At 39.5% G+C, this 18,141-nt stretch overlaps 2 protein-coding genes across 4 annotated transcripts in view; one reads left to right on the top strand and one right to left on the bottom strand.

The window, feature by feature from the left end:
• Nucleotides 1-433: 433 nt before the first annotated feature.
• acot8 (acyl-CoA thioesterase 8) lies at nt 434-2,934 on the bottom strand. The gene is made up of 6 exons (XM_077603560.1): nt 2,592-2,934; nt 2,239-2,375; nt 1,956-2,181; nt 1,117-1,274; nt 854-1,045; nt 434-680 (listed from the first exon to the last, which is right to left on the bottom strand). The coding sequence occupies exons 1-6, from the start codon at nt 2,774-2,776 to the stop codon at nt 562-564; spliced, it is 1,017 nt and encodes a 338-aa protein (XP_077459686.1). The 5' UTR covers nt 2,777-2,934; the 3' UTR covers nt 434-561.
• A 397-nt stretch (nt 2,935-3,331) lies between these two features.
• The window catches only part of phactr3b (phosphatase and actin regulator 3b), a 21,313-nt gene continuing 6,503 nt past the window's right edge, over nt 3,332-18,141 (top strand). The window contains exons 1-8 of one of the 3 annotated variants that reach the window (XM_077602680.1): nt 3,332-3,629; nt 9,736-9,894; nt 10,000-10,071; nt 10,527-10,670; nt 10,768-10,968; nt 11,050-11,257; nt 12,103-12,293; nt 13,381-13,534. In XM_077602680.1, the coding sequence (XP_077458806.1) occupies nt 3,521-3,629; nt 9,736-9,894; nt 10,000-10,071; nt 10,527-10,670; nt 10,768-10,968; nt 11,050-11,257; nt 12,103-12,293; nt 13,381-13,534 (1,238 nt within the window). In that variant the 5' untranslated portion in view covers nt 3,332-3,520. Of the gene's footprint in view, nt 3,630-7,541; nt 7,710-9,735; nt 9,895-9,999; nt 10,072-10,520; nt 10,671-10,767; nt 10,969-11,049; nt 11,258-12,102; nt 12,294-13,380; nt 13,535-18,141 lie in introns of those variants that run through there. The other 2 variants (XM_077602679.1, XM_077602681.1) reach the window with 2 other exon arrangements.

Genomic DNA, 18,141 nt, shown 5'->3' with positions numbered 1-18,141 from the left:
CAAGTTTCTCTTTTTGTAAAGTTACTGCCCAAAATGATAAAACTTAACAGTTGAATGTCTGATGGGTAAATCATGTTGAGTTTAAAAACTAGGTAGTTGTATTACAGGTTATTAAAACAAGGTGTGTAGAGGTTCAAAATATCCTTTTTGGTGTGAAAGTCAAAATGGCCTAAAGCTTTTAACATAGAACTTTGGAAAACTTTCAGATTTATCTTCCCACACACCAATGGGAGTTTAATGTAAATTATCTTGTGACAATCTGAAGCAATTCTCTAAAATCTGATTTTTAACTACAATATTTAAATTGCCTTGCTTTCTCCTTGAGTGGCAGGAAAGGACCTTGATGTAGCCTCAGTTTAACTGCAACTTTTAAGGTAATGTATGTGTGGTATTGACTTTTATGGGACTTGGTAAAGTATTAGTATAAACTTAATGAGTTTTTAAAAATATTTAATGTTTAAATTAAAATATTTTAAACTACAGTAGCTGCACAAAAATGGGAGAGCACATTTCAATTGCTATATAAATAAATATTACTTTTTAAAACAGTTTGACATATGCCTATAGCTTGCTGGGTTCAGAAACTAATTTCACTCTCAAGACACCTTCCTGAGAACACGAAGCTGCCAGCACCCCATCTCTTCTCCATAGTCTGCCTTGGACCAGTCCTCTACTGCCCCCTGTGCCACAAAGAGTTAAAAACAGATTACCTCCAAAATCTAAGCAGAAAATCCCATGTGTCACATCTAGGACTAAAATACAATGCAGCAACTTGAATATCCCTAATGCATATATGCATCTAGTGTACTGGCCAATGGATTCCCAAATAAATGTAAGTGATTAAGATGCTGACCTGCCCATGGACTCTCACATTCATACAACATCCATTCATCACTGTGGAAAGTGTTGTGGAACCACATGGCGTGATCGAGGGAGGCTGAGAACTTGACCCTGAAGTTAGGGTAAGGCAGGATAGCAGTAGCCAGAAATGCAAAATCTGACAAATAGGCAGCCACGCAGCAATGCAACTTCATGTTACCTTCACCTGTGCAAAAAAAAAAAGTGAAATCCCTGAAAACAAAAACTACCGCAATCATCAACTGAGGAAGACGTTACCAATGTACCCTTTGGCTCGCACCCAATACAGTTTCTTTGGCTCTTCTGTAGTAAGGTTGTATAACTGTGGAGGGTTAACTGGCTTAATCTCAATTGGGACTTCAATTGCCAGCAGTTTAGTGAGGCCTTGTTTTAAATTTTCTGCCAGCCCAGGTTTACTACAAGAGAAAATTGTACAATTCTGAGTAATTTAGCAAAAACATATTTTCATGCAAAAACAGTTTCAATCATTATACTGAAATAATGCCTTGGGATGCATGTCTATGAAGAATTACTAAGAAGGAAATGGTAAAAGTGTTTCCAGTAATCCCTCGAATATCGCGATTAATGTAGACCAGACATGGCCGCGATAATCGAAAAATTGCGAAGTATTATAACTACCTTTTTTCTCTTCAGTGCCGACTCTTTGTAGCAAGAGTGGGTTTCGCTTATGAGTTTCAGTGTGGATTTTTACATTTTTATGAACTTAAAAAATATATATATATATTCTTCATTGCTGAGTCCTTGTAACAAGAGTGACTTCTGCTTACAAATTTCAGCATTTTTTCTAAATAATCGCAGAAAAAAATCAATCTGAATTTGCGATAAGTGAAGTCGTGATAATCGAGGGAAGACTGTAATAATAAAGTCAAAGTCACACAAATTCAAAGTTTTGCAAAACCCTCTTACATAAATGTATTTTATAATAATTGTATAGTTTTTTTTATTCAGACAGATTAATGTTTTTCTTCTGGGCATATAAACACCTCATACTGTATGTTTTCAAACACATTCTTCATATTAAGAAATTAATGAAATCATTTTTATTGAGTATATATTTTCATAATGATGTTCTCTACCTGAGATAAAGCTGGATGAGTTCCTCCATTGTAAGGAGCTCTTCAGGTTTAGGGACAACTGGCATGGTAAACTGGTGTTGAAGCAGGCTTAGTTGCAACTTCTGGAAGGAAGCTTGGAGGATCAGGATCGGTTTTCCGTGCTGGATTGCCTTCACAAATCGCACGGTAAAACTACGGCCATCTCTTGTTCTTTCTACCTGATACAACACTGGAACCTTCGGATCTCCTAAAATAAAACTCAGTGTTAACACACGTTACACTTTAATGAGAGGTTACATCTTACCTGCTCGTACAAAGTAGCAATGTAAAGAGTGGGCGTAAAGGTTATCGCTGACAGATTTGGCTGCAGCAACAAGGGCTTGACCAATGATTTGGCCCCCGAATAAACGCTGGGTTCGGGGCACCCAGTGATGTGTCCCCCTGAAGGAGGAAAAAAAGGATGCCCACTGAAATACGCATACCAAAAAAAAATTGGACTCAACGGGCGTGGCACTTCCGTATTCGATCAGTTTCTCACGATGTAAACAATGTCTACATTGGCATATTTGTATTATCGCATTCTTAATAATTACTTTGACGGATCTGACCGAATTAAGCGCTGTCATTGCATGACGTAGACGCTCACAGTCAAGTCACCTGTACAGGTCTACGTCGAGCATCTCCACATTTAAAACACTGGTAACAAGGACGCTTCGAAGGTCCTGCCTGCATTCTGTCGAAGGCTTCGCAGAGATTTCCTTTTGATTTTCGGATTCCTGGTTTAAAAGAGATATTATGGTAGAATCAGTAACACCTTTATGACCAACTTTTTCTTCCGCCATGTTATTCTACGCAACTTCCGCTTGTTGTATCCGGCATCAAATTGGCTGCGTTCAAATAGGCTCGTATTAAGACCTTGCAAATGTACTTTGCATCCATCTAATTTATACAGTGCATGGTATTGAGGCCTACAGACTACAAATTATAACTGGTAACATTAAACAAAAAAAACCTCCATCAACAACAAAAATAGCTTTTCCAGAAGTTGAGTTAATTTTCTGCTCCACCATTCCAATAGGAAACACCCACACAGCCTTCAAAATACGAAAACATCTGATTATGAATAAATTTACTTGTAAAATAAAAACAACAGATATGCGTGAAAGGATATTTTTAAAAATCAAATGAAAAGAATGAATGTCTCGCTATTCCTGAAGCAGCCTGTTATACTGTTTATATCGGAATAGTACGACCATTTAAAAAGAAATTTGGAGTCAAAATGTCCTTTAATCTTGTTTTGGGCTACATGTAGTAGACAAGGTTTGACACTGAAGAAAACAACCGTGTTCTATGCAACGTGGACTGAATTGTTGACAAGAAGCGGTTAATCTTGTAAAGTAGATGGGGGTGCACGAGTGGTACTTGAAGGCGGCATGATGCGACGCTCGTGATGACTTTCCTCCGCGCAGCTTCTGAACGAGGACCACACGCCGCAGCATCGCACCGGTCCAGCTGCATCAATTCATCGCCCACGCCAATTAATGTAGTCTTGCAAAAACGTATACTTGGGGGCTCTTCTCTTGATCATGGCATCGTCGGACTGCCCGGGAGATGATTGCGTTTTACAGCGAGGGAGATCTCAGAGTGACCCGAGCAGCACCACCGAGGTCCGCCTGGGTGAGGCGCACCAAGCAGGTAAGAGAAGAAGGTGACACTCATACGTATATATTATATATGTCGTTTATTCGCTAGTTTTTTCGTTAGCAGGCTGGATAGGAACTGTAGGTTAATTTAGAGGATCATGTACAGTGGAGTGATGCGTCGGCCACATGACATCACGGCAATGCTCAACGGAGAACGTGAATGTCACGTAGTACTATACATACATCGACATTACCCATAATAACCCTTCTCAGCTCGATGGTGCAATACTCATTTTTAGAATGTACATGTACTACTTTGAAGGAAAATACCTGGAGCTCTTCAATTGGTATAATGCATTGTTATTAATAACATAAGGTGGCAGATCAAAACCATTTTTATCTGAATGCTTATTTCATTATGAGTTTACCTTATGTTGTATGTCCCTCCAGTGTCCATAAGTCATACCTGTCAACCTCTGCTGATAACTGCCCTTATAAATGATTATTGATTCCCCTTACAAACCCCCCAAAAACTGTTTGTAAGGTTTTTTGGGGGTTTCTAAGGGGAATCAATAATCATTTATAAGGGCAGTTATCGGCAGAGGTTGACAGGTATGATAAGTTATTTTCTGTCTTTAAGGCCACATTCTAATGGGCCATGATGATGATTTGTGCAGAAGTACATGAAAAAAATGGAAATAATGCATATGAAAGATTTTCTTTTTACTATGCTTATTTTGGATTCCATTTTTAACGATTGCGAGCAATCACACTCCAAAATCACATACAGTATGGCTTTTACTTGCAGCAGGTCAAGTTGAGACTGATGAGAGTACTTCTTGTGTATTTGGTTGTTTCCATGGTGATATAAATGGCAAGAGGCAGTGCTTGGCATTCTAAACGTAAGCTGTCATGGTGTTTGTTCCATTTACTGGACATGCTGTTACAGAATACAATGTGTAAAACCGCAAGATTTTAATCGTTCAATGTCACCAACTGGGAGATATAGTGGCCTGTAATATGGGAGTTAAAATAGATTTGAGTTGGACTAGCTAGATTTCCCTGACATTTTGGTAGATGCAGTTCCACTAACTGTATAAATGGCATCAATGGTCCTAATCAAATGTATATGTCTCATTGAGAAGGTCCTGCATACCGAAGTCTGCCTACCTGTGTATTTGTTTCCAGGTTCTTAATCATTTGATCACAAAACAAAACATGCACAGTGCATTAGGTTCATGATTCCAAGTTGTTCCTATCACTGTGCCCAGAATGTTTAGAGGCTCACTCCAACCCAGCTGTACATCAATAGGCATCGGCTGCTTTGCAAGGTACTGATAGGCCCACTGGTGGCAAATTAGGACCCAGTGTCTTGCCCAAGGACACATTGACAATAGAGAATTAGATGTGGGATTCAAACTACCGATGCCCATTTCGACGACTCAGCCACTCTTTCTGCCACTGTGGAGTCTGTGCCCTTCATTTTGAAACTAGCACTTGACACCTTGTGAGGGCTGTCTTGCTTACATAACATGAAACTGGCAGAATTGCCCTATGACGCATCATTCTTTCAACCTCGAAGTCAACTTAACAGTGAGCCTGCAGCTAATTTCATCTGGAAGCGATGACTTGCAGTGAGGGTTGCTGAAGACAAAGCTGCAGTAAAATGTCACGTGCGATCCTGTTATCTCCGCGTACGCTAATCATTCTGTATCCCTGCCAGCACCTATGAGACTTTCATCATTTGTTTTTACTGGGAAATTGGTGGATAGCTTGAGATACTTTCATGCCGTCTTGTAAAATAATGAATCATCGTGCCAATGAACAGATTCTGAAATGAAATGATTTACAATGGATAGCGGAAAAATAACGTTATATTTTTTTCCAAGTAATCACAGGCACGTTCACATCAAACTTGAGTACACTCTGAGTGTACATGTACAATGAACTATCTTGGTGAAAAAACATTAGTGCTTGCAAACATTCCATCGCAAGTAAAAGTTTGAATTTACACCAGTTATACCAGAAATTTAATGAAATGACCAGGACAATGATGCTTTCATGCAACAGAATATGAAGGGTTGTTCTCTTCCATTATGTCTGTATGCCAAGTGTCGTACAATGAGTGCTACTGCCCAGACAACAACCCACTCATAAGGAACGATTCTTTTTTCACAATGTAATTTAGTCTTCTTGCTTTTTTAATTTTCATGGTGCGATAGAAAGGATGCAAAGAAATATTGCTGGTGAATTTTGAACATATACGAATATACATGTCAAATACACTCCCAATTACATGATTATTACATCATAGATACATGATACATTCAATGATTGTGATTGTGTCACTGCAAAACTGAAATTAAACTTTGCGATCGGATTTGAATCATGAATAATTCTCAAAATAAACAACAAAACAATTTCAAATTATATATCATTGAAGTTCACCACCTCTCAAATGGAAGAGTAGCACATTTTTTTGTAGAAAAGCTGCCAAAGACTAAGCAACCACAGTACATTGAATTATTTAACCATTTGTGCAAAACAATCTGTTCACCCTCCCCCAACAAATTTATAGTCTGGGATCAGTAAGTAGTGAATACCACATACACAGTAGGTCATCCAATGCTTCAACAATATGCTTCAAATGAACAGTTAAAAAAATCATGAAATGATCAATCAAATAATGCCCTCAATCAATAAGTAACAGTGGCGACACATTACTATACCAGAGTGCTGCAGTTAATTCTAAAGTATTTGGCTATAAATTACTCCACAACTGAGCACTCTAAATACTGCTGATCTAATCGACAATTCTCTGTTCACTCGTGGATGGTTCTATCCACCATCCATCGTGAAGTGAAAATGCTGAAAGATCACACCATTGATGTTTAATTCAGTGCAATGTCAGCAGAATAAGAAAAGCATAAACACGGTCGATTACTTTAGTACTGCTGATAAATCGACTGTGATGTCAATATATTACATTTAGAAGTTTATTTAACTGCCTGTTGCACTGTCCTTGCAGTGTACTGTTGCAGTATTGTAATGGAGAACATTTCCCCGTCAAAATAAGTTTCAGTCACAAACTGATTTGTTCAAATATGGTGTCCTTTTAGTGATTTAAGTTAGCTTCTTTGTCAAAAGGTATAGACTGAATACTAAATGATGTGATTATGGTTGTCTTGAATTTTGCTTGGTTAAGCAGTACAGAAATTGAATGGCTGGAGTAAGTGCCATAGTGTTTATTGCCCTTATTCATCTTCTAGTCTTCTGTCAGGTTTTTATGAACCGGTTGTCAATTTCTGTTGACACAGTTTTAAATCGAGCCTTGTGAATGTTGAATGAAATCCATGTTCACAGAGTACTCTGTGGCTATTTTCTTACGGCTTATATCCCAGAGGACAAATACAGCCATTGACTTTTATCATCTGTGATGTACTCAGCTTTCCTGCTGTTAATATTTGAGTGGCCCTTGTAAGAATCAATATAGAACCGCAAAGTTTTTGTTTACACATCCACTAATGTTGTCTGAATAATTGATCATTAGGTGAATGCAAACACAGTTCATTTCAAAACAATTACTGACCACATTAGTACCCCATCAACCAGCGTACCATGCATGCTTTTTGGGATGTGATAGGACATTGGAGCACCCGAAGTAAACCCACCCAAGCCTGGGGAAAATATGCAAACTCCACACAACGAGGACCAACCTAGGATCAAACCCTCGACCTCAGAACTGTGAGGCCGGCGCGGTAACCAATCGGCCGCCTGTCTTGATCAGCATCAAAGAATAATTATAACTTTTGGACCTATGGTTTCTAGTTTGATGGTAGAGAAATTACCCATATAGTGTAGCATTTTTCAAGTGTCAAGTGCTTCAGTCGTGCACGCGTGTTGCCGTGGGCTTTTAGTTTGCTCACCCCCTCCCGGCTTTAGGGGCGGGGTCCACATGGCGCGTTCACTATCCCTGCTTACTCCTGATTTCAAGCCCCCCCATCACAGTGAAAGCAGCTTTTCACGCTGTTCCGCTGTATTCCATCATTCATCTGTTTACTCTTGTAGACTGTGGATTTATTTGTTGCTGCAACTCCAAGACAGAAGAGGATAACGGTGCAACGTTTTCTGCGTGAGTCTCATCTTTAGAGAATGTCATTTACTTGATATTGACTGAAATTCCTGTTATTTTACTTCTATTTAGTTATACAAGCAGCTTCATGTTGGTTGCAATGAGTTTAAAGTATTGAAGTTGGTGATGGCACTTATCCATTAGCGCCTCTCTGCGATACATTTTTAAATGTCATAGATTTAGTAGATTGTAAATTGGAAGTAACATTATGTGCATATAAATAATACATGTATACTTATTGTTGTTATCTTAGGGATCGGTCATCCCGGACTGTAGGTGTGATGGCTGTTGGTAGTAGTATACTCCTTTTCTGGTTTTTGAATGGTGCTTTTTATCTCCTCACTGTGCTCACAGAAAAATGCAAGCGTCTAACAGTTCCAACTAAATATTTCAAGTAAATTTGCAAATTAAAAATAGAATGGCTTACATTATGCATTATTATATGCCGTACTGTGATTGGCTGCAGCTTTCAGTCGTTCTGTGTGGCAACAGCCTTCCCATCCACCCAGCAACTCCCTATTCCTCATGCTGTGGTGATTCTCTGCCTCCTAGGGCCTTTTCTGCAGCATCCAACGTGGTAACTATGACAACGACAGCCTGACCCTGTGCGTGTGGTAATAGCTACTGCACGCTTGACCTGAATTCTTTACCACCTCGTATGGAGGCAGACATTGCTTGGGTAGTTGACCTGCTTCTGGTTGTTGGTGGTCAATGAGCTTTGTATTACTCAGAATTCACAATATATATGTCATGACCATAAATCTAAGATGATAGGTGGTGGGATTGACATATTTTTAATCCGTTTTTTTCCGGTAGATAGATGGAACAGCTGGAACAGCTTCAATTTGCACGTTTTGATCAAAACGTTATTATCGTCAGCAGGGATAGGGACACTTATTTGTTAATCTACTTGAATGTTTGATGATTTGCTAATTATTAATGAACCCTTAAGATGACTTGATCACATATTACAGTCGAGCAATTCACTGTCTTTAAAAATATTAGCTTGCACTTGGGGATGATCGGTGGAAATATTCTTTTGTGGATTTAGAAGCTACTAAAAAAAAGCGAAAAATTCACAGAGCGATACTTGCACAGCCCACAACTCAGCTGTAAGCTCCCCGAGGTGTCAATACGTATTCAGAGCCAGACTGTGTAGGAGTGCCTATTTCTGTCTGTTTTCAGAGGAACATTGTTCTCACTGGTGTTCATTGCAGTACCACAGTCAGTTTAAGGATCCAGTACAGTACATGTGTCAAAGTGGCGGCCCGGTGGCCAAATCTGGCCCGCTACATCATTTTGTGTGGCCCGGGAAAGTAAATCATGAGTGCTGACTTTCTGTTTTAGGATCAAATTAAAATGAAGAGTATAGATGTATATCAAATTTCCTGATTTTCCCCCTTTTAAATCAATAATTGTAATTTTTTTTAATCATTTTTTTCTGTGTTTTTAGTTCAAAAATCATTTTGTAAAATCTAAAAATATATAAAAAAAATCTAACATAAACATTGTTTTAGATCTATAAAAAACTGAATATCCAGGGCTTTTAATCCAGTTCTTTTAATCCATTTATTTAAAAAAAATCTAAATATTATATCTAAAATGGTCCGGCCCACGTGAAATCAAGTTGACGTTAAAGTGGCCCGCGAACCAACCCGAGTCTGACACCCCTGCAGTACAGTGATCAATCATCTTGCGTAGCACAGCTAACAAGTGTCTTCTAAGTGAAGTAGATCAATACTAAACTTGATTTTTCTCAGCAAACCAGCTTTCCTGTTCAAGCGTCATATTATCACGAACACAAATCAGGATGACACTACTTCAAAAGACAGAACAGTTGCCTCATCATCTTTGCTTTAGTTTTCTTCCACATAAGCATATTTTACTACATGACACTTTCATTATTTACTGTCAAATCTCTATACGTGACAAGGGCTCGGCCAAATGTACTTGAAGTAATAAGAATAATAATTAGAAGAAGGCCTGTTCTTAGACCTCCACTGTCTGCTTTTTCTGTATCTTGAAGACATGATGGACCAACAAAGAGTGCTGCAATCTGGCTGCCTGGTGTCAGGGGTTCGTACACCCCCTGTAAGACGCAACAGTAAGCTGGCCAACCTGGGTCGGATCTTCAAGCCATGGAAATGGAGGAAAAAGAAAAATGAGAAGTTAAAGCCCTCGACGGGTAAATACGCGTCTTAAACACTTTCATTCTGAGGTGGTTCTGTATGTTGTATTATGTCATGTACATTTGGACTTATTTACATTAATGAGCAGTTTCTTTTTTCAGTGGTGGATAAAAAGGTCGCTGTGCGACAGAAGCGAGATGACCTCAAAGAGAACGCCGAAAGGATGGAGACAGGTGCAAAAATGAGAGAGAGAAGACAACACACATGGATTTACACTGTTGTACGCACACATATACACACATTAGGGAATTACAAGTCATTTGTGGGGTTGGTTTTAATATCAAAAAGTACAAATCTATCGATTCTGAAATTTTGTATCTGAATATGATAGCTGATTGGAAAAAAACTGTTGATGTTTCATTCATTTATATTTGTTTTGTATGCTATCACAGATCACCAGAAATATTTGCACTACTTTTGATAGTAAGGGAGGGTTTCAGCCCTTTTCCTTGTTAATGACATAGATAACAATATTGTGATTTTTATGTTGTAATATCAAAACTGGTAGTGAGTTATTTTTTTAGTATCAATCTTGAGTAGAAAATTTTAGCATCATGGCAATAGTATACATTTATTTTCCAAAGGGTATGAACATAAATCAAAACCTATTTTTTGCATGCAGATTCAGACCTTGCTTGTGGAGGTAACAGTGAAGATACAGACACTCTAAATCACTCAGAAGGAGTTGAAAAAGATGACCACGCAATAGTGTCACAGGCTTGTACCACTGAGGACACATGCAATGATCTGGATGCTTTAGCAGGCATGACAGGTGAGGGATCACTGCTTTAAAAAGAGATGTCCAAGATACAGGACATGTGATTTGTGGAGACAGAAATGACTCAAATGATTGATTTGGTCACATTTAGTGAAAGATATAATTGAGGATTGCAAGTCAGCAATCCAGTCAGACCACTGTCCAAGTGAAGATGGAAACCACTGTGATGGGCATTTGAGAATGGAGGCATCTGACTGCAAAAAGGAAGTTCCTCATCATCGCAGACGTGCCAGCACACCTCCAGGACCCAACTTGCAAGTCAAAGTGCTCACCAGACTGGGCAGTCTAGATGGTGAGTTAACACATTTAAAAAAATGGGGGGATTTCTACATTCCTTATCATACATCTAATGATGGCTCATTTGCTTTCCCAGGTCCACCGCCAGTGCGGGTGAAAAAATCTCCAGCTACCTTACCCAGGAATTTCACACTTCCTAAAGATCCACATGGTTCCCTCTTAAGAGGCCGGATGTCCACACCAACTGGTTCCCCGCATCTTGGCCCACTCCATTCTCAACTTCCCACTAGCTGCATAATCGAGGAACTGCACCGTGCGCTGGCAACCAAACATAGACAGGACAGGTTGGACATGTTTTTATTTTAGATTGGACTCACAGGTACATTACACATGTCCTGGTATTACTGTGCGTACAATAATAGGAATGACAGATGTTCTCACTTTTAATTGGTACGAATGGGACAAAGAGTGAGCTTTTATGTTAAGTTTTTTTTTTTTTTAAATATTCCCTCGCTCTATCATAGTGACCCAAAAAAAACAGTCGCAAATTTGGATAGGTGAAATTTATTGATTTTTGGTGGGGTCAGAATTAAAAGTTACTGGCTGTAACTAGGGGGCTTGAGTGGTTAGCGCGTCGGCCTCACAGCTCTGGGGTCCTGGGTTCAAATCCAGGTCGGTCCACCTGTGTGGAGTTTGCGTGTTCTCCCCGGGCCTACATGGGTTTTCTCTGGGTACTCCAGTTTTCTCCCACATCCCAAAAACATGCATGGTAGGCTGATTGGGCACTTGAAATTGCCCCTATGAGTGTGAGCATGAATGGTTGTCTTTTGTCTCCTCGTGCCCTGCGATTGGCTGGCCATCGATTCAGGATATTCCCCGCCTCTGCCCCGAAGTCAGCTGGGATAGGCTCCAGCACCCTCCGCAACCCTAGTGAGGATAAGGCGGTTCAGAAAATGAATGTAACTACTGATTTTTTTCCCAAACATTAGGGATCATATTATTAATAACCTAGTTTTAGCTACACCGTATGAAGAAATGATGTCGATCCAAATTTGGGGGCATGTTTTTTGTTCTTTGTTTTTTGGGGGGAAAGAGGGTGAATGTACAGTATGTTTTAACTATATTATGCTCTGTATAGATGTGGTAGTACTTGGATACATTTTGAATGTCACTTCTTGTTTGACCTCAGCTTCCAAATGAAGGAAGTGCGTGCATCTCCGAAACGAAGATTAGATGGTCGCCTATCCCGCACTTCTAGCACGGAGAGGGAGCCCACCGATGAGCCGGAGACCAAGAAGCAGTCAGATGAAAACAAGGAAAATCGTCGTTTGGACGAGTACTTGAGTGATCCGGACAGCTGGAATGAGTCTGTGATCTCTGGTACGTCGAGTATTTACCATAATCTAGTTGTGCACGAACAAAGCCAGCTAACGTCTGACACTCCATCATTGGACAGTGAGGCAGCATAATCTCTGCTGATGTCTACAGTATTTACTCTGAATCTATCCAGTGACAGACTTAGTCATGTTAAGTTTTAGAGGCGTGCCAACATCTGCTGCGGTGGCCTAATTTTTTTAAGTCATGTTGTGGGTCAGTAGTGCAAACTAGCACACAGCCAACATGTGTGTAATGCTTTGGTGGAAGGCTCTAGTTATAGTTGCATGCAATATGATGGCCATTAGTACAGCATGTCAACGCATTTTATGGTCTCTGAATTAAGATGTTGGTGAGAAATGACATGTTATGGAATTTGAAGTAATCTTTTGGTTGGGAAAAACAGTTTTATAGCCTGTTCTCATACTTTGGGAATTACATTTGTAATGTTTTTTTAAATCAATCCACAATCATGTACATGAGGAAACAGTAGAAGACCTATATACTTGAAGCCAAATCTGGGACAAGCTAAAACAAAGCAAGTTATTTCTGATGAAATTGGAGACTCTGGCGGACAAAAACTAATTTTCTGCTTCAGACAGAACAAGATATTCATTCTGCAAATGCAACCGTGTTTGCATCGTAGTCACCTTGAAATTCAAACTTGTGGTAGATGACAGCATTGGAAATTTTTGAGGAAAAAAACACATGACTGACTAAGTATTGAAAAACCTGGTTATTTGATTCAGTTGTGGTAGAGGAGGGAGATTTGGAAAACAAACAGGATAGGGGCCCTCGAGGACTGGACTTGGTGACCCCTGATATAGAAACAAGTGAAAGTGCTTGAAAGGAGTACAGCGCCCTCTGTTGTCTGCAACCATTACTCATCTATTAATTATGATAAAATTCCACCACGATTAGGTCCTGCGTTACTCCCAATGTTATTACACAGCAATTAAACAATATATTAGTAATTTAATGCAATTTATGAACGTTAAGTGGCCTACTTTCAAGAATAGCCTGCCAATGGGGAAATGACATTGTAGCTGCAACCTTTTTTGATGACTTATTGTTTACCTGTGTGTGTGTTCAGGGACGCTCCCACGCAGGATGAGGAAGGAGCTTTTGGCCGTGAAGCTCCGAAACCGACCCAGCAAGCAAGAGCTGGAGGATCGCAACATCTTCCCAGTCCGCAGTGACCAGGAGCGCCAGGCGATTCGGCAACAGATCGAGATGAAGTTAGCCAAGTGAGTCAAGTGTGTGGCCTCGAATCTTCTTACCATCAGTACTTGCACATATTCCACTGTGTGTCATCATTATTTTCAGTGTACTTGGTTATTCTTCTCCATGTGTCCACCTTTTCATCATTTTATATCAACTCATCTCTAAAATATGTTTCGAGGGGGCAATCAATATGTGACACAATATAGATTTTCATCTTAACAAAGTCACTAAAGTTGCCTAAAAACCATGGAATGCTCACTATACCTGAAAAAGCATATTTTTTCAGCTTTATTACTCTCGCAACGAGAAGATGGGTTTAAAACGGATAAAACAATGAGGTTAATTGCATATTAAAATATCAATGATTCGTTAAATTTTAAATGGAAACAAAGGTTTAAATGGTTAAACTTGTGTACATAGTGGCTTATTTTGGGATCTACTGTTTTGTAGAAAGTACAAGAGGATTTTCGGAAATCCAGGAATGCAACCTAATCAAAATTGTCCGTTACATAAACAGCAAGATGCGGTTACTGTGGAGACTTTAATAGGATTTGCTGTTAAATCAGGTTAGTTTGTTGGTGAGAAGTACAGTGTGTGCTGGCAATGTTATGCAATGGTCTGGGAGGGGGGGACAGTGCGCCCACCCACCACACTAGTCAGGTCAGATTGAAAGTATAGATGATTCAAGCACAAAGCACCTACTATCTCTTGATAATAAGCAATAATAGCAGACTCTTCATGGGTCCTCATATGCCGTATCCTGAAATGTATTTGTTTTTCATACAATTGCTTAATCAGGAATTTGAAATCAAAAGCTAAACCTTCAAGCAGGTTCGCTCTGTTCTCTTTAGAGTGCATTCATTCATGTTTGACCTACTTTCTGCTTATTATTTGGGTTGAAATGGCTCCCAATTAATCGCAAGGACACACACCTAACATGTACACCTGAGGTCATGGAGACAAACCCATAAAATTGGTTGTGTGTATCAATCAGAAAATCTTCATAAATTGTTAATTGTTAAAAATACTTTTATCAGATTGTGATACGGATACTTTTTTCTTTGTCTCTGTGGTGGCAAACTTTTATTACAATTCTTGTATTTAGATCTCACGCTGGTGCGCTAACTGTTGCTTGTGTAATGAAATCACGGAACAGAGCTGTAGTCTGTCTGAACACTGAACAGACATTCTTACAAGGAACGCTTAGTACAAGTGGTTAACATTCATGTAATCCCAGGAAGAGTATTAAAGTAGAATTTCTAGGAACATTGATTACAATGCAAGTAGTCAATAATTAGTTTTGGAACTGCAATAATGGAATGTTTCTAGAGGTTATTCTACATTCTTCTAGCCTGAGTACCTTGAAATGAATCAGTACTTGGACTATGAAAATGTATTTAGTTTCTTCTCCCTATATATGAGTTATAGTATAATGTGTTGGAATGAAACACATTCTTATACTCACGCCTGATGAAGAGAAATTCTAGATTGATTTTACAAATACGGGATGAAATATAGCATAGTTGCTTTGAATGTTTTGTGAATGTTGTCAAACATCATGAATGCAAACAGAAGAAGAAAATAACACCGTATACTGAGTACACAAGCCAAACGGAACAAAATAAGAAAATGAATGACAAAACGAACTCATCAATCAATACGGTGAGCACGAATAACGTGCTGCACCTATTGTGCTTCCAGAGAAATGATTGACATTCGTAACAAGTAGTACCTGTGAGCTTCTCTGTGCCTGGCATCACACATATCCATGTGCAGTGTTCACACACCCTCACCTAAGGCATTTCACAGCTGCGTGTCCATCTGGATGGCACCAATAGCTGCGCGTGCATCTGATGCTTATGACGTTAGAATTCCATGTGGTCTCCACCCACACACGCGAACAGCACACCCGCTGATAATAGACATTATGCATCATTTACTTATGTCAGGAATTTGTCATGAAAGCAGTTTAGTTGCAAAGAAAAACAACTCCATTCCCAATCATTATAAACGGATTATGTAAATAACTCTGACTGCATAAACACAGGATGTGATCAATTATGTGACATAAGGGGGAGGTTTGGCAGCGGGGGTGCTAGGTTATGGGTCGTTTCTATAATGATTGTTAAAGGATAAAGGGCAGAGCAGTGACCTGTAATGGGCTACATCCCTGCAGCTCAGTTATATTACAATCATGTAAATTTCCGGACTTTTGTTTTAGTTCAGACCTGACATTACTGTGTTGTGTTGTTTGCATTTAGATTTTTATGAAATCCCGTTATAATAATTTTGAGCCTCTTCGATGTTAAGTGCATTATAATGTACAGTGCATTCATAATAGTTCGATCACTATTACTAAAATAAACACACACACATTGTTGTTTTGGTCACCATTTTCTACAATCATTGTCTGAATTCCTTAGATATAACTTATATCTTATAAGATATAAATAGAAAAATAAGGATGTGAAATAGTCATTTCTTAAATGTGCTGCGTTTGTTCTAAAGGTTCAAATGAAGTCATAGAATTGAGCAAGTGCAGTGCCACAAAACAGTGACCAAGCACTTTTTGATTCTAATTTAATGCTGAAGTTTGGAATGTGTAATATTACATAACAACGGTAACAACGCGTCTCTGACACCTGAATGTCAATATATACAGCATACTCCAGATTTCATTGGTGTTAGTGTGACTATTCTCACTGAATCGGAATGTTTGGAGGCAAGATGTGTCTTTACTTTGGTGGTTAAAGCTCACCCAGCAGCCACGTTGTGTCAAACATGCAGCTCAATGCTGAGCATTACTGACAGTACGACCCACTGTTTGACAAACTACTCGACTGAGGCAGAGTGGAGGACAGCTGAGGCATGCTTTTATGTGGGCTCGTTGCACCATTTGCTAGTTTTTCTGTCCTCCTGGCCATGTGCTCAGTCCACAAGTTCCATTGCGTGAGCAAGAACAACCACAAAAAAATAAAGGACGCCTTTCTCGTGTACCACCGATTTCATTTTTTCTTTAGTGAGTGAGATTACAGAATGACAGAGATACCAGATGCCATATAGAATATTGTAACATAATTAATTTGCTTCCGCCAACGTCCCATGACGCCACTACACCAGTTGGGTTCATTGATTTATCATACTTATAATACGCACTTCCCAGCAGAAGGCAAAGCAGTGGGCTGTTTTAGGACAGCAGAAGGGAACCCTCTGCTTCTAAATTTAGCCAAGTGCTGCAGAGGCAACAGCGATAATCGATGCGTTATGTAGATCACAGCTGCGCTCTCCCTCACCCCTGGGCCTGTTCCCTGTTGATGAGAGATCGCAACCTCTCGGACCATTTCCTCTCAGATCAAACTGTCTCTGTTCCGTTAAAGAGCTATTGCAGAGATCTAGTCATGGTTACCTCTCAGGATCAATGTCTTCCTTTTCATCATATATTACAAGTTGATTGTCTAGCAATACATGGGGCAATTACAGATTATACTATGTGGTGATCACCTACGGTGTAATTCATATGCTGTTCAAGAAAGGCTGTAATATCCAATGTTCCCTCTAATGTTTTGTTTGTCTGGGCAGAAAGACAACCTCCTTGAGCACACTGAGTACCAGTGTGAGCAACATCATCATTGCTCGCTATGGGCACACACCAGTATCATGTCTACTACACATACATGATTTAGTAATAATAAAATGTAATGATTAATATCTATGAATGGGCGGCCCGGCGGATGAGTGGTTCGCGCGTCGTCCTCACAGCAAAAAAAATAAAAAAAATAAAAAAAATGTGGATTTTGTTTTGTGCGCTCCATATGATTTGCTGTGCGCAGAGAGGACGAGAGTAGTGCGCAATTGCACACGTGCGCAGCTTAGAGGGAACATTGGTCATATCTAATTGTGACACTATTGCAATAAGGGTGTGGTTTCGGGAGAACATATCACATGTTTCAACCTTTGCTTGTGTGATGAAACAAACGCTATTTTCTCTGCAGCAGAGAAGTTTGGATTTACATTTTACACTACATTAGGGCATTCAAATTGTGATGTTTGAATAAGGTTACAATGAAACGATGCACTTTACTTTAAAATGCTGCACATAACATTGTCATTCTGTCAACTGGGCACATGTTCAAAGCTGAACATGGTTATTTGAAGTCACCTTCATACACTGCTCCCAGTGGGGAATTGGACTTCCAAAGATCCCTGCTCTATCAGTGGACATGCGATAAAGGGCAGACATCTAAGACTAAAAACAGCAGTCTGGTGCAAGAAATTGATTTGTATATTTCATGGCTTGGTCTTTAAATCTATCGCCGCCATGTAGGGAGACCTTTGGAGTAGAGGGAACTCCAGCAACATTTCAGTAGAGTTTATCATGATAAAACAGAAGTTCATGCTATTTTTTAAAAGAAAACACTGCAAGTTTCAGAGTATCATTCAGCACAAACTCCTGAATCTCATCCATGAATTCCAGGTCAACACTTTTGGCATAGAAGTTGCATAAACAGTTCCGTTTTGGTAGGCTGCGGTGAAAGAGATTTCCTTAATCTTTTATGGCATCTCAACCAAAACTAGCCCTCGTGTCTTGCATCGCCAAGCCTGGTCTGCTTCCAAGGGTTCTCCCCCACAC

Source organism: Stigmatopora argus, chromosome 6, assembly GCF_051989625.1.
Source record: "Stigmatopora argus isolate UIUO_Sarg chromosome 6, RoL_Sarg_1.0, whole genome shotgun sequence".
Taxonomy (NCBI): Eukaryota; Metazoa; Chordata; class Actinopteri; order Syngnathiformes; family Syngnathidae; genus Stigmatopora; species Stigmatopora argus.
Note: the sequence above shows the minus strand (reverse complement) of the source record. Positions and strands in the feature narration are given on the sequence as shown.